At 45.4% G+C, this 13,556-nt stretch overlaps 1 protein-coding gene across 1 annotated transcript in view; it reads left to right on the top strand.

The window, feature by feature from the left end:
• Positions 1-13,556, top strand: part of unc13bb (unc-13 homolog Bb (C. elegans)) — a gene marked incomplete at both ends in the record, with an annotated part of 123,575 nt that overhangs the window by 35,319 nt on the left and 74,700 nt on the right. Inside the window, 5 exons of the mRNA XM_083641141.1 lie at positions 3,132-3,249; positions 4,001-4,124; positions 6,308-6,390; positions 6,500-6,557; positions 13,089-13,305. Of these exons, the coding sequence (XP_083497267.1) occupies positions 3,132-3,249; positions 4,001-4,124; positions 6,308-6,390; positions 6,500-6,557; positions 13,089-13,305 (600 nt within the window). The remainder of the gene's footprint in view (positions 1-3,131; positions 3,250-4,000; positions 4,125-6,307; positions 6,391-6,499; positions 6,558-13,088; positions 13,306-13,556) is intronic.

The raw sequence follows: 13,556 nt of genomic DNA, 5'->3' as shown, positions 1-13,556 counted from the left end.
ACCATGGATACTCAGTCAGCACCCTGCACTGACACCATGGATACTCAGCACTCTGCACTGACACCATGGATACATTACTCAGCACCCTGGACTGACACCATGGATACTCAGCACTCTGCACTGACACCATGGATACTCAGCACCCTGGACTGACACCATGGATACTCAGCACCCTGGACTGACACCATGGATACTCAGCACCCTGCACTGACACCATGGATACTCAGCACCCTGGACTGACACCATGGATACTCAGCACTCTGCACTGACACCATGGATACTCAGCACTCTGCACTGACACCATGGATACTCAGCACCCTGGACTGACACCATGGATACTCAGCACCCTGGACTGACACCATGGATACTCAGCACCCTGGACTGACACCATGGATACTCAGTCAGCACCCTGCACTGACACCATGGATACTCAGCACTCTGCACTGACACCATGGATACTCAGCACCCTGGACTGACACCATGGATACTCAGCACTCTGCACTGACACCATGGATACTCAGCACACTGGACTGACACCATGGATACTCAGCACCCTGGACTGACACCATGGATACTCAGCACCCTGCACTGACACCATGGATACTCAGCACCCTGGACTGACACCATGGATACTCAGCACTCTGCACTGACACCATGGATACTCAGCACCCTGGACTGACACCATGGATACTCAGCACCCTGGACTATCTGACACCATGGATACTCAGCACTCTGCACTGACACCATGGATACTCAGCACCCTGGACTCTCTGACACCATGGATACTCAGCACCCTGGACTGACACCATGGATACTCAGCACCCTGCACTGACACCATGGATACTCAGCACCCTGCACTGACACCATGGATACTCAGCACCCTGCACTGACACCATGGATACTCAGCACCCTGCACTGACACCATGGATACTCAGCACCCTGCACTGCTCTCAATTAGCTGCTCTCTTTGATGATCTTTTCTCTCATCTTGCTTGTCTCTTGTTGTAAACTGACACAGATGATTATTATGCAAATGTTCTTGTCATGCGGACCCTTTCAAGCTGGATATGCCGTGTTATTGCTGCCATCAAGCTGTTTGGAGCCTTTTGAATAGAATGTGAAATGGTCAAAGCAGGCTGGAATGAGGATGACAGCTTTGCTAGCAGGGCCGGACATGAATGATGTTGGAGTTTCTGGTTCGATTCGTGTGAATTAAACGACACATTTGAAACATACTTTCTACAATCACGCTGCAGAATAACTTTCTCTTTTTGTTCTGAAAGCACACAGCCAAACTGTTTCATAACTGTTGCTTTCTCTCCTTGTTTCACTGACATGGTTTATCAGAAAGAATGACTTAGGGTTAGGGTTGTGAAGGGTTAGGGTTAGGGGTAGAGGTCGACCGATATTGCTTTTTCAATGGCCGATGCCGATGCCGATCTTTAGAGAGCAGGGCGGCCGATGGCCGATATATAATGCCGATTATTATTATTTTTTTCATTCGATAAAATACGATTAAAATAAACTCCTCAAAAAAAGTTTGGAAACGTTATTTTGCTCAATTATTTCTCCCCTTTAATAATACCAATTGGTATTGTATTTTATATAGTTGGAAAGCCTGATTAGTCACCTTTACAACGGGGTACAACTTGTAAGGATTGTGCATTCATGGAATGAGAAACACACAGCTAAACGTGTGGGTAGCGCCCCCAAAAAATGTGCAATATTCTTCTGTTGGTATTTTTTTTTAAAGAAATCTAGTAGCCTAGATTTCCATTATCCATTCATGCACATTGAAAATCGAATATAACATTATACTGTAGGCCTACATCTAGAGCTGTGCATCTTCACTGATCTCACGATTCGATACGATTCGATTATACAAGTCAACGATTCGATTCGATTCGATTATACGATGCATCTTAAATCGAGGCATCACTTTTTCCGCAATACATGATTTATTTTTTCTCACTTTCTTTTTTCTCACTGTGTGGCTACTTTTAAAATAAAAGTGCATTTGGAATTGCATTGTATTATGATCCATAATTAAAATAAACAACTGCATGTACTTACATTCTATTTTATTTGATTATTAAATTTTTTTTTTTTTTTTTTTTTTTTTTTTTTTTTTAATAATCGATTTTTGATATTTGTTAATCGATTCAGAATCGTCCTATTAAGCATCGCGATGCATCTCTGAATCGATTATTTTCGACAGCTCTACCTACATCTAATATAAGATGTTATCTTAGCCAGTACAGTAACATGTTTTTGATTATTCTTTTTATTAAATAGAAAAATACATTGGGTTATGCGGTATAGATTTCAGTAGTGACTGGTAGGCTATAGCGAGAGAGCAGTATGTCAGAGAACTCATTCATGCACTGTTTTATACATTAACAATAATAATAATAATAATAATAATGTAACTGTTTAGATTTGCTGTCATTTGATGGGAGAAGTGTGTTTGCAGAAGATGGTGGTGACTGAGGAAACGTAACGTTACAGTAGGCTCATGGGTGCATGAGAAGACTCACATTCAGTGGCGGACTGCATAATCGGGCACGTCGGGCAAATGCCCGGTGGCCTGGCCTGGCCTGGCCTGCCAATTTTTTTTTTTTTTTTTTTGCAGGCCGATGCCGATTAATTAAAAATGCCAATAATCGGCCCCAATTAATCGGTCGACCTCTAGTTAGGGGTTAGGGTTAGGGTTGTGAAGGGTTAGGGTTAAGGTCCTTACACATCAAGAGCGATGCGAATATACGGCACGAAATTGCGATGCAAGTTTTGACCCACCTGTCAATCACAGCCACAGATGTGTACACGTCGGAAGCGAATTTCTGAAAAATCGACCGTGGTTCGAAAAAATAAACACCGCAATAACGCTGGGCGAAACTTCGCCGTTGGTATGCACGGTTGCATTGACTGATATAGGTTCGGAAAATATTATTGAGGTGCGAATTAATCGCACGAAAAAAACGTGCTCGGTGTGTAAGGACCTTTAGGGTTAGGGTTGTGAAGGGTTAGGGTTAGGGTTAGGGTTGTGAAGGGTGACATTGCTTGTGGTTAGGGTTGTGAAGGGTTAGGGTTGTGTTGCTTGTGGTGTGAGTATTTTGTTTGACTCTTCACAGTGAGATCAACCGGCTGGACCTTGGGCTCATCGTGGAGGTGTGGAACAAAGGCCTGATCTGGGACACGCTGGTCGGGACAGCCTGGATCCCCCTCAAGAGTATCCGACAGTCAGAGGAGGTTAGAGAGACAGAGAATACTCAAATATACATACACATCTGCTAAAACTAAGTCTTTTCATCCTTTCGTTTTGTTCTTGATTTCACTATGTGCTAAATAAATAAACTAGACTAAACTAATCTCCTAAAAGTAATAAACACAAAAGTTGAATCTTTTGTTGTTTATTATTGTTTGTTTATTATGGACCCCCATTAGTCTGATCATTCAGACTATTTTTCCTGGGGTCCCTGCAACATATCTATAAAATCAAATCGAGCATCTGGGGACTCTGGGTAGTGTAGAGGTAAAAGCACTCAACAACCAGCATGGAGACCCGGGTTCAGTTCCCGGCAGCAGTACCTCCGGCTTGGTCAGATGTTCAATCCCAACCAGCTTGACAATTTCCCTTCTGAGATAAACTATCTCATTAAAACAATTATGTTATGAAGGTCCAGTATTAGTTACTTTGGAGGTTTGTTTTCATCCCTAGCTTCCAGACCCCCCCCCCCCCCCCCCGATTTCTTTATTACTTAGTGTATTAGAGGAACAAGTTACCTGGCAGTACTTTTAATTGGTTGCATGAGCCCGAAGAGTAATTTTTGCTATGTTTTCAAACTGTAATGATGTTAACTATAGGTCTTGCCAACAAACCTGTTCAGATACTACTACTATAGAGCTATACATTACATTACATTACAGGTATACACACTGAAAAAGTGACATTGTTTGCCCAGGTGCAATAGCACTGAGCGCTGACGCTGTGTACTTGCAGGAGGGCTCAGGTGAGTGGAGCTACCTGGACGGGGAGGTCCTGATGAAGGCAGATGAGATCTACGGCACCAAGACCCCCACGCCTCACCGCGTCCTGCTGGACACTCGCTTCGAGCTGCCGTTTGGTGAGATGTCATTTCTGACAAGCCCTTCTTTCATAAGCACTGAGAATGTTTGCTTGTAAGGATGGGGTTTTCAGCCTCCCCCCCCCCTCCCTTTTTGTTTGTTTGTTCTTGTTGTTGTTGTTTTGGATGTGCAACTCCTGATCATTTCTGATTGGGGATTAGGGCTTTTTTCCCCCGGCTTCTTTTGCCTTAGTATTCCTGATCCAACACGTTCTCACTCTCACTGATCCAACACGTTCTCACTCTCACTGATCCAACACGTTCTCACTCTCACTGATCCAACACGTTCTCACTCTCACTGCGTCGATTTCCGCTGCTTTGTCCCGTACCTTTGGGAACGGATGTTGACACGCATGGTTCCCCGTGTGCCTCATGTTTGGATGCACACGGACGCACACGGTTGGGGTGAGGCTCCCTGTGCGCACTGGGGTTGGGGTGAGGCAGAGGTCACTGGGGTTGGGGTTGGGGTTTGGATATGGGTCAAGATTAGGGAGGGCAGGGGGGTACGGTGGTGCAGTGGTAAGCGCTGTCGCCTCACAGCTCGAAGGTCCTGGGTTCGATTCTCACCTGGGACGCTGTGAGCGCTGAAGGAGTGCATGCCCGTCCGCATGTCCTCGAGTGCCCACCGGTGCCCGGGTGGGGTCGTCAAAAGGGCCTTTCTGTGTGGCCTTTCTGCATGTTCTCCCCGTGCCTCCCGGGGGTTTCCGTCATATAGGAACCCCCTTCACTAAAACATGCAATATCCTGGTTGCTAATGTGGTTCCTCCTCTGGTCGTTAAGGGCGCCTGTTCGGAGGGAGGGGAACTGGTTGGAATAGCGTGATCCTCCCACGTGCTATGTCCTACCGGTGAAGCTTCCTCTGTCAGGTGAAAAGAAGCGGCTGGCTAACTGCCCATGTCTCGGAGGAAGCATGGAGCCAGTTTCGGCTCTCCCCAGATCGGCAGAGGGTGGAGTAGCAACCAGGATAAATAAATTAAACTAGCACTAATGGGGGATAAAAATGGGATAGAAAATCTGGGGAAAAAAAAAAAAAAAAGATTAGGGAGGGATGGAAGCTCCATGCCCTGCAGGGCAGCATATTCCTTCTCCCTCCGGAGGAAGAAAGCAGAGCCGCCCGTTATCCCTTCCCCCCGGCCTTTCCAGCGCTGGGTTCTGCTGGGCTGGGTTCTGGGCTGGGTTCTGGGCTGGGTTCCTCTGGGCTGGGTTCCGCTTGGCGTTCAGAAGCCATCGGGCCACCGGTGCACGGCAGCAGGCTGCCCGCCAGTGCCTCAGTCCCAGGACATCACCTGCGCTGCATTATTAGCTTTTCTGATTTACAATATCCGCTATTTCCAATGAATAACCTGCATTTGAGGAACTCTCTGCTATGCATTGAAGCCATCTGGTGGCATTGATCCAAAGCACCTCTCGGTACACTGTCTGTATACATGAACTGTAGCAGGTTACACAGAGCCCACAGTTGACCATTTAACCCATTGATACCTGATGCAGCATTTGTGTGTGCGGTTCGCGGTCTTAAAGGGATACGCACACAAATGAGGGATATACACGCAAATGCTGCATCAGGTATCAATGGGTTAATGCTCTATAATATTTGAGGTCAAATGTCCCCTGTGTCGCCCCCTGGTGTCCTGCACCTCCACACTGCCAATGCTGCAGAGGCCACACCCCCTGTGATCCGAAGCATCAAAGGTAAAGCGGTGTGCGTGGGCGAGAGAGAGAGCAGGCCTTTCAAGCTAGCAGGAGGCTGTGTCCATAGACTCTTTGAGCCACCTGTCCCATTCACTAAAGCTGTCTGCGACCTCGAGGGTAAACCAGTGAGGCACCGCAGGTCGAAATAAACACTGCCAGCTGAGCAGGCGAGCGAGACACACTAGAAAGGAGCACGCAATATTTCTAGTTTAATTTAAAAAATCAAGCTCTGGCATTTCTGGTCCATGTCCCTTAAGAGTTTGTGGGCAAAGCTAACTATTGTTAATATGCCGTTCCTCCAAGATTCATGATAAATTAAAACAGGCATAAATGTGTTGTGATGGCATCGTGTGTGTGTGTGTGTGTGTGTGTGTGTGTGTGTGTGTGTGTGTGTGTGTGTGTGTGTGTGTGTGTGTGTGTGTGTGTGTGTGTGTGTGTGTGTGTGTGTGTGTGTGTGTGTGTGTGTGTGGGAATGTATCTTTTGCTCCCAGACATCCCAGATGATGAGGCGCAGTATTGGACAGGCAAGCTGGAGCGCATCAATACCATGAGGATCCATGATGAGCCTGATGAGGTAGGCTAACTGTGACCATGACGCCAAGTCATTCTGATGAGAATCATAAGAAGAAGAAAATCATACTTGGTGCTTCCTGTTGTGTTTGATCCCTGTCTCTCCTCTCTAGTACCCTCTCCAGGATGAGCTGCAGATCCGCCCACTGCCGTGTGCTGCCTCCCAGTGCTGTGAGTGGGCCTTTCATACCGCTATCAGCCTCTAGAGGGAGCCATTTCTCCACCCCTCTAACTCTCAGGCCTTGACAAAATTGTCTCTTACTTCCTTGACCCTATTGTAGTTCCTAACTTGGTAATGGCTGAATTTCCTTTGTCAGAGTTGACAATGAAGCCTGTAAATTGTACACATCTTTCGAGTACACACAGAGAGGTTATCGGCATGTTTAAATCTTTCCTCACTGTTGTTAGAATGTGTCAGTTTGTTGTCCACTCTGAGAATTGTTGATGGAGCTTCCCTCATCTACACTCTCACCAGGCAGCTATTTCACCCTCTCTACCTCCTCTGACTGCACCTCTTACTTCTAACATCTACACTCTCACCAGGCAACTATTTCACCCTCTCTACCTCCTCTGACTGCACCTCTTACTTCTAACATCTACACTCTCACCAGGCAACTATTTCACCCTCTCTACCTCCTCTGACTGCACCTCTTACTTCTAACATCTACACTCTCACCAGGCAGCTATTTCACCCTCTCTACCTCCTCTGACTGCACCTCTTACTTCTAACATCTACACTCTCACCAGGCAACTATTTCACCCTCTCTACCTCCTCTGACTGCACATCTTACTTCTAACATCTACACTCTCACCAGGCAACTATTTCACCCTCTCTACCTCCTCTGACTGCACCTCTTACTTCTAACATCTACACTCTCACCAGGCAACTATTTCACCCTCTCTACCTCCTCTGACTGCACCTCTTCTAACATCTACACTCTCACCAGGCAACTATTTCACCCTCTCTACCTCCTCTGACTGCACCTCTTACTTCTAACATCTACACTCTCACCAGGCAACTATTTCACCCTCTCTACCTCCTCTGACTGCACCTCTTCTAACATCTACACTCTCACCAGGCAGCTATTTCACCCTCTCTACCTCCTCTGACTGCACCTCTTACTTCTAACATCTACACTCTCACCAGGCAACTATTTCACCCTCTCTACCTCCTCTGACTGCACCTCTTACTTCTAACATCTACACTCTCACCAGGCAACTATTTCACCCTCTCTACCTCATCTGACTGCACCTCTTACTTCTAACATCTACACTCTCACCAGGCAACTATTTCACCCTCTCTACCTCCTCTGACTGCACCTCTTACTTCTAACATCTACACTCTCACCAGGCAACTATTTCACCCTCTCTACCTCCTCTGACTGCACCTCTTACTTCTAACATCTACACTCTCACCAGGCAACTATTTCACCCTCTCTACCTCCTCTGACTGCACCTCTTACTTCTAACATCTACGCCCTCACCAGGCAGCTATTTCACCCTCTCTACCTCCTCTGACTGCACCTCTTACTTCTAACATCTACACTCTCACCAGGCAGCTATTTCACCCTCTCTACCTCCTCTGACTGCACCTCTTACTTCTAACATCTACACTCTCACCAGGCAACTATTTCACCCTCTCTACCTCCTCTGACTGCACCTCTTACTTCTAACATCTACACTCTCGCCAGGCAGCTATTTCACCCTCTCTACCTCCTCTGACTGCACCTCTTACTTCTAACATCTACACTCTCGCCAGGCAGCTATTTCACCCTCTCTACCTCCTCTGACTGCACCTCTTACTTCTAACATCTACACTCTCACCAGGCAACTATTTCACCCTCTCTACCTCCTCTGACTGCACCTCTTACTTCTAACATCTACACTCTCACCAGGCAACTATTTCACCCTCTCTACCTCCTCTGACTGCACCTCTTACTTCTAACATCTACACTCTCACCAGGCAACTATTTCACCCTCTCTACCTCCTCTGACTGCACCTCTTACTTCTAACATCTACACTCTCACCAGGCAACTATTTCACCCTCTCTACCTCCTCTGACTGCACCTCTTCTAACATCTACACTCTCACCAGGCAACTATTTCACCCTCTCTACCTCCTCTGACTGCACCTCTTACTTCTAACATCTACACTCTCACCACGCAACTATTTCACCCTCTCTACCTCCTCTGACTGCACCTCTTACTTCTAACATCTACACTCTCACCAGGCAACTATTTCACCCTCTCTACCTCCTCTGACTGCACCTCTTACTTCTAACATCTACACTCTCACCAGGCAACTATTTCACCCTCTCTACCTCCTCTGACTGCACCTCTTACTTCTAACATCTACACTCTCACCAGGCAACTATTTCACCCTCTCTACCTCCTCTGACTGCACCTCTTCTAACATCTACACTCTCACCAGGCAACTATTTCACCCTCTCTACCTCCTCTGACTGCACCTCTTCTAACATCTACACTCTCACCACGCAACTATTTCACCCTCTCTACCTCCTCTGACTGCACCTCTTACTTCTAACATCTACACTCTCACCAGGCAACTATTTCACCCTCTCTACCTCCTCTGACTGCACCTCTTACTTCTAACATCTACACTCTCACCAGGCAGCTATTTCACCCTCTCTACCTCCTCTGACTGCACCTCTTACTTCTAACATCTACACTCTCACCAGGCAACTATTTCACCCTCTCTACCTCCTCTGACTGCACCTCTTACTTCTAACATCTACACTCTCGCCAGGCAGCTATTTCACCCTCTCTACCTCCTCTGACTGCACCTCTTACTTCTAACATCTACACTCTCACCAGGCAGCTATTTCACCCTCTCTACCTCCTCTGACTGCACCTCTTCTAACATCTACACTCTCACCACACAACTATTTCACCCTCTCTACCTCCTCTGACTGCACCTCTTACTTCTAACATCTACACTCTCACCACACAACTATTTCACCCTCTCTACCTCCTCTGACTGCACCTCTTACTTCTAACATCTACACTCTCACCACACAACTATTTCACCCTCTCTACCTCCTCTGACTGCACCTCTTACTTCTAACATCTACACTCTCACCAGGCAGCTATTTCACCCTCTCTACCTCCTCTGACTGCACCTCTTCTAACATCTACACTCTCACCACACAACTATTTCACCCTCTCTACCTCCTCTGACTGCACCTCTTACTTCTAACATCTACACTCTCACCACACAACTATTTCACCCTCTCTACCTCCTCTGACTGCACCTCTTACTTCTAACATCTACACTCTCGCCAGGCAGCTATTTCACCCTCTCTACCTCCTCTGACTGCACCTCTTACTTCTAACATCTACACTCTCACCAGGCAGCTATTTCACCCTCTTTACCTCCTCTGACTGCACCTCTTACTTCTAACATCTACACTCTCACCAGGCAGCTATTTCACCCTCTCTACCTCCTCTGACTGCACCTCTTACTTCTAACATCTACACTCTCACCAGGCAACTATTTCACCCTCTCTACCTCCTCTGACTGCACCTCTTACTTCTAACATCTACACTCTCACCAGGCAACTATTTCACCCTCTCTACCTCCTCTGACTGCACCTCTTACTTCTAACATCTACACTCTCACCAGGCAACTATTTCGGATGGGCGGACTCACAGAGTATGTAGAACACACTTTGATGACATTGTTTGGTCTCCCAAAGTTTCCCTGTGGCCAATCCTCAGTGTACTCTGCATGTCCTGATGCCCTATGCTTCCAAATAACGAAATTTAATCAACAAATATTTTACATGGATTTTATTCTCGTCTGTTTTTCTCCTTCCCGTGCACTCGCTTTTTTTCCTTTTTTTCATTCTCTGTGCTGATGTCACATGATCTTCATAGTCGATGCATTTCATAACCACACCAGCGCTTTTCCACACATCTTGGAAACCTGGAAAATTTGAAAACTAGCTTTTGTGTCGGGTCATAAAATAAATTTAAATAACTGTCTGCACCACGTTAATATTCTTAGAATACATTTGTTTTCCTCTAAAATGGCGCTGCTGTGTACATAATAGATCATGTATATTTAAAAAGATCAGTAAAGTCAACAAAATATTCTTGAGAGTTGGATCCCTATTTAAATCTTTGTTGCAGGCAGTCACTTCAGAAGGGATATGCTGTAAATTGCAACTGGACTGCTATACTAATCGGTGGCCGTCTTCACTGAACTGTACTCAAATGTCAATTTGACAGTTCATTGTCCTCCAATTTTATTCTCCGACATGTCAATAAAATCAGTTTGTCCTTGGACCTCTCACTTTATGGCTTTGAAAAGATAAACCCCAGCTCAGCTGTCCCCTCCAGCAAACACTGGAGCGCTCGACCCTGAGAGGTTTTCTCAGGGTCACTGGTAGGATTGGGAAGGTCACACTCAAAATGTGGTTTGTTAGAATGCTATCGTAGAATGCTATCAGCATCTGATTTTCTGATTTTAATATCAGTGAGTGTGAGTTTAAAGGCCGTATTCCTCATTTGTTAAGATTATCTTGCTCCACACGAACTTCACTGTTTCATAAACGTTTGTTAACCACAGAGCACAGATCTTACTGCATGAATTTAACCAAAATCCCGTGCTCGCCTGGTGGCATTCAGACGAGACTAAAATACTCAAACTTTTAGTCGACTAACACTTGACTAAACAAAAACAGGATGAGGTTGACTAAATATGATCAAAACTAACAAGGACATTTGACACGGGACTAAGACTAAATTTAAAAAATAGACGCCAAAATGAACACTATGTCGAAGCCAAAAAAGGATGGGAACCCCTGTTGTAATTATGTCTGTGCCTAAGCACACAATCTAAAGGCACTTTTGCCTTCAAACATACTTCTTAGTCATGTAATAATGTAATTGCCAATTTGTTCTTCAAAAAGTAATCTGTAATCTGACCGCTGTTTTGGTGCGTGTGCTTCTGGTTGTCTGCCAGATCAGATTCAGGCCAGATCAGATTCAGGCCATGGCCAGACTCATCCATCGTGTCTGTCCATCTCTCTGTCCATTTTCAAAAGACAGCTGTCCATTACATTGTCCGGGCACGGCGGGCAGCACTGATGATGCCTCCTTATCCCTCAGATTTCCATCTGCTTTGATGGACAGAAGGTTCAACCCAGTTGAACTATTAATGGACGGACGGATTCGTCGCTGCCCGTTGAGCAAATAGGAGACATTCCTACTTTTAAAGCGTTGAACATTGATGTTCCAAATCAAATAGGAGACATTCCTACTTTTAAAGCGTTGAACATTGATGTTCCAAATCAAATAGGAGACATTCCTACTTTTAAACCGTTGAACATTGATGTTCCAAATCAGCCCAATGGACAGAAATCCATCCGTCAATTAATTCTGTCTGTTTTCTGATGGATCAGTGTTCAAGATTCAAGATTCAAGATTTTTATTGTCACTCCATGGTACAAGTATCACGTGTGAAATTCTTGTGCTGTGGACTCCGTTTACAACATAGTACAAAAAATAACAGGGCATATGAGTGCAGGAAAAGAGACACAACAAACAATAAGGCAGTAGAGTGATAAGACAAGTCAGAGACAGTGGCATATTCACTGCACATAGGTGCACATGGCATGTGCATACTTTAGACATACTTAAACATAGTCGACGTTCTGTTTGCACAGGTGCAAATAGCATATACCTAATTAAACATACAATTAAACATTAGACATACGTAATGGTAGCAGCTACAGTACGGTACAGTACAGCTACTACACTATTTATGTATGTTAAGTAGTCTCGTGGCCTGCGGGAAGAAACTGTCCCTCAAGCGATTTGTGCGTGCTTTTGGGACCCTGTATCTCCTCGCGTGTGGCCGCAGCCTTATAGTTTATAGGTTGGTCTTATGTCTGTGTAAGAAGACTGTAATGTAGCAACAACTGTATTTAATTTACTATATATATATAATGCACTATATACTATACTGTATATAAGATATTTGGCCCCATTTTACTTGTAGAATAAAATGAAACTCCTCAGTTATATCAAGGCATGACGTTTACATTACATATTCATATGACGCGATGACAAGAGTAAAGGTCCTTACTCAAGAGCGATGCGAATATACGGCACGAAATTGCGATGCGAGTTTTGACCCACCTGTCAATCACAGCCACAGACGTGTACACGTCGGAAGCGAATTTCTGAAAAATCGACCGTGGTTCGGAAAAATAAACGCCGCAATAACGCTCAGCGAATCTTCGCCGTTGGTACGCACGGTTGCATTGACTGATATAGGTTCGGAAAATATTATTGACGTGCGAATTAATCGCACGAAAAAAACGCTCCCGATATGTAAGGACCTTAACAGAGTATAATATAATATTACACAAAGTAAGAGCAGCTAAATGTCTCCTCTTTCGGCAAGTGAGCTTGCATGTATTTATAGACATTCAATACTGCATGTACTTTGCCCTTCTTACCTCCCCTCTTACCTGGCTGCCCCTGATCCCTGATCCCTGACCCCAGTCTGTTTATATTTCCCACTTGTAAATAATGCCTTCCAAATATGCAGAATCCAACTAGATATAGCCTCAATATCAGGTTGAATTTTGTCTAATGAGTTGTACGTGCAGGAAGGAGATTTTTGAAAAGCTTGATTCTGCGATGTTCAGCTTGTCCTGTTGTCTCCTGCAGCTCTGGATGACCAGGACAGTGCTGTGGACGACCGGGACAGTGACTACCGCAGCGAGACCAGCAACAGTCTGCCGCCACGCTACCACACCACAGCCCAGCCCAACTCCTCCGTGCACCAGTACCCTATGGGCCCCCGGCTGCAGCGCCCCCTAGTGGACTCCTGCACAGACTCCGTGCACAGCTTTGACATGGATTACAGGGACCAGAGAGGAAGCAGGTACACGCACACGCACACACACACACACACACACACACACACACACACACACACACACACACACACACACACACACACACACACACACACACAACACTCCAGTATGTAGCAGACAGACACTTTTTCAAGATGGTTTCCAGTTTCTACGATATAAATAGTTGGTGGGGCGACATCGTAATCGTCGTTTTTTTTCACTTTATGTATTTTTTTTACGTTTTTTTTCACTTTATGTATTGTTTTAACTGTTTGAA

The sequence above is a fragment of the Poromitra crassiceps genome, assembly GCF_964638095.1.
Source record: "Poromitra crassiceps genome assembly, chromosome: 8".
In the NCBI taxonomy this organism is placed as follows: domain Eukaryota; kingdom Metazoa; phylum Chordata; class Actinopteri; order Beryciformes; family Melamphaidae; genus Poromitra; species Poromitra crassiceps.
The sequence above is the reverse complement of the archived record's forward strand: the minus strand, read 5'-3'. Positions and strand labels throughout refer to the sequence as shown.